Source organism: Moschus berezovskii, chromosome 25, assembly GCF_049115385.1.
Source record: "Moschus berezovskii isolate FMDL1 chromosome 25, NW_MosBer_1.0, whole genome shotgun sequence".
Taxonomy (NCBI): Eukaryota; Metazoa; Chordata; class Mammalia; order Artiodactyla; family Moschidae; genus Moschus; species Moschus berezovskii.
Window position 1 is genome coordinate 21,902,891 of NC_142484.1, and position 3,080 is coordinate 21,905,970.

Sequence of the window (3,080 nt, forward strand, 5' to 3'; positions counted from 1 at the left end):
TCATATATGTTTTGCACAGTCTAGAATTTTTTTCAGTGCGAATTTGACATCCCTATTCCGTAGGCTGTAGATCAGGGGGTTTAGCATGGGCACAATGATGGTATAAAACACAGAGGACACTTTCCCTTGGTCCATGGAGCTGACTGATGATGGCTGCAGGTACATGAATGCAGTAGATCCATAGAAAATAGCAACAGCTGAGATGTGAGAGCTGCAGGTGCTGAAGGCTTTGGACCTGCCCTCTGTGGAGTGGATTTGGAGGATGCTGGAGAGGATGAAGATGTAGGAAGAAAGAATAACTAAGGCAGGAATCAAAATATTAAATGCACTTAAGAATATAACCAGTAATTCATTGACATAGATGCTGGAACAGGATATCTCCAAGAGTGGAAAGAGATCACAGAAATAATGGTTAATGATATTGGTCTTACAGAAAAAGAGTCTCAACATAAATCCTGTATGGATTGTGGATCCAGTGATGCCCAAAATATAAACTCCCACTGTGAGGCAGAAGCAGATGTGATAAGACATGGTGACGTTGTAAAGCAAGGGGTTGCAGATGGCAACATAGCGGTCATATGCCATTACAGCCAACATGTGACTTTCCGCAATAGCAAAAATGATGAAGAAATAAAGTTGAGTCATGCATTCAGGATAGGAGATAATATTCTTCTCTGTCACAAAGTTCACCAGCATCTTGGGGGTAATGACAGTGGACTGACAGAGATCAATAAAGGACAAGCTACTGAGGAAATAGTACATGGGGGTGTGCAGGTGAGAACTGAGACCAGTCAGTGTGATCATGCCCAGGTTCCCCACCACTGTGACCACATAGATTCCCAGGAAGAGGAGGAAAAGGGGCAACTGTAGTTGTGGCTGTTCTGTGAGTCCAGCGAGGATGAACTCAGTCACTGAAGAGTGATTTCCAGGGTCCATTATCTTCTCAATCAGTTCTAAGTTGAAAGAGAAAATGAGTAGATTTTATGCCCATGTGTGCATGTGTGTGAGTGTCTGTGTGTACATGTGTACATGTGAGTGGGTGCTGGGGAGAGTAATTCTGGGAAGGTCATTGTTTGATGTCTCATCAAAAGAGACTCATGATGCAGAGGACTCCTGAGTCTCTCCTGCTTCTCTGAGACAAACAATGATCCTAGTTGACCCAGAGGGAAAAAAAAAAAACCTTCTTCACGAAATTTATAATTAAGATACTTCATAAGATTTTAAGAGAAAATACCAATTTGTAGATTTTTAAAATCAGAGTGAACATTACTACTGAGACCTCCGATTTTTATGTATGTCTTAATGATATTCATGTAAAATGGCATGGTATTTTAATTTCACTCAGAATACGTAAGAATAGTGCGTGCTTTCTCTAATAAATTAACAGAGGATTCATAAATCCATGAAAAGCAATTGTATTAATTTCATCTATTTTCCTTCCGTCCATTCCGTCGCTCAGTCGTGTCCGACTCTTTGCAACCCCGCGGACTGTAGCTTACCAGGCTTCTCCGTCCATGGGATTCTCCAGGCAAGAATACTGGAGTGGGTGACCGTTTCCTTCTCTAGGGGATCTTCCCGACCCATGGATCGAACCCGGGTCTCCCGCGTTGGAGGCAGACGCTTTAACCTCTGAGCCACCAGGGAAGCTTACTAGAATCATAACCCAAAATATATGAAGGAATGGGAAACTATCTATATCATCTCACCTGAGGTCTACCGCTTTAATGTCCCAATTTCCTTCTCCCTGGATTTTGATCCCAGAAGGCAGAAACATAACTGCGTGGCAGACATCATCCTTATACCTCAGCAGCTTTTCCAGATTCAGGAACCTTCCTCCTTTATCTTAATTTTTATAATTTTGGGGGTCAGAATATAATGACCTCAGTATGGGTCATGTATTCCACCACTGTGTCCAGGGGATCAGTGTACAAAGTTTATTCCATGCAATTTGCATTTCATGGTTGAAGGAAGAGGTGAGAAAACTATATTCCCCCCAAATATGAGATGCATTTTTGAAGACAAATACTAGGTCTCATTTATTCTGGTCTTTTTTATTAATATTATCTTGTATTTTGCAGATGTTCTTTATGGAATTCAAAGATGATAGAGATGTGGATTAGTAGAACACAAGCAAAATACAAATAGAAATTTTAATTTTAATTTAGTATTGTAACATGCTTTAAAAAAAGAAAAAAAAGAAAATAAAACAAAAATTCTGGATAGAAAAAAAAATTTAGTATTGGTTAACTTTGGGATGTGTTCTTTGTTTAAAGATCAACTCACTTTCAGTTTACATTTGTACAGATAATGAGTAGATTCTATAAAATGGAAAATCATAATCTTAGTTAAAACTCAAACAATGGTTGGATTAATCTGTTCAGTTCAAGGTGCAACACTACATGTGACAGAAAAAAATTGGAAAATTTCAGAACTATGATAAAAATTTTTCCATATTAGAATGGATGAAATAACTGAAGATGTTTTTCTAGCAAAACAAGAACTCGTATGACACCTGACAGGTATCTCATAGTTCAACATATTGCTTTATTTAAGAGTTATCGGGCTTATTTTATATGTCATCAATAGAGTGGAGAAAAATAACTGCTTGAAACAGTTGGAGAAATATTTCATTTCACAACAAAACAAACACTCCAACCATCAAAATACCCAGATCTTACAATCAAAATGTTGATTTCATTCTGAATAACTACTTACTTAGCAGGCATTTTTAATAACAAGAAAGGCCTGATGCTTGGCATTTAATCTTTAACATCTCAGTTTCACTGTTTCATGGTTTTATAACTTTTATAAGAATCTGCTTGCGATGCATGACACACATGAGACTTGGGTTTGATCCTTGTGTTGGGAAGATCCCCTAAATTAGGAAATGGCAACCCACTCAAGTATTCTTTCATGGAGAATCTCATGGACAGAAGAGTCTGGTGGGCTATTGTCTATGAGGTTGTAAAGAGTTGGACATGACTTAGTGACTAAACACACACACGTAATCCCTGATACTAAGTTAGAATTAGTACATTGAAATCTCCCTGAACGCCATACTTGCCATGTGATCTTGAGAT

General features: G+C 38.4%; 1 protein-coding gene across 1 annotated transcript; it reads right to left on the reverse strand.

Annotated features, from left to right (window-relative positions):
• LOC129548526 (olfactory receptor 8G3-like) lies at positions 1-969 on the reverse strand. The gene has a single exon (XM_055415042.2). The coding sequence runs from the start codon at positions 934-936 to the stop codon at positions 1-3; it is 936 nt and encodes a 311-aa protein (XP_055271017.2). The 5' UTR covers positions 937-969.
• Between the last annotated feature and the right edge of the window lie 2,111 nt (positions 970-3,080).

Bases quoted from the DNA above. Each gene is read 5' to 3' on its own strand.
- LOC129548526 (XM_055415042.2), bottom strand. From the start codon at position 936: ATGGACCCTGGAAATCACTCTTCAGTGACTGAGTTCATCCTCGCTGGA.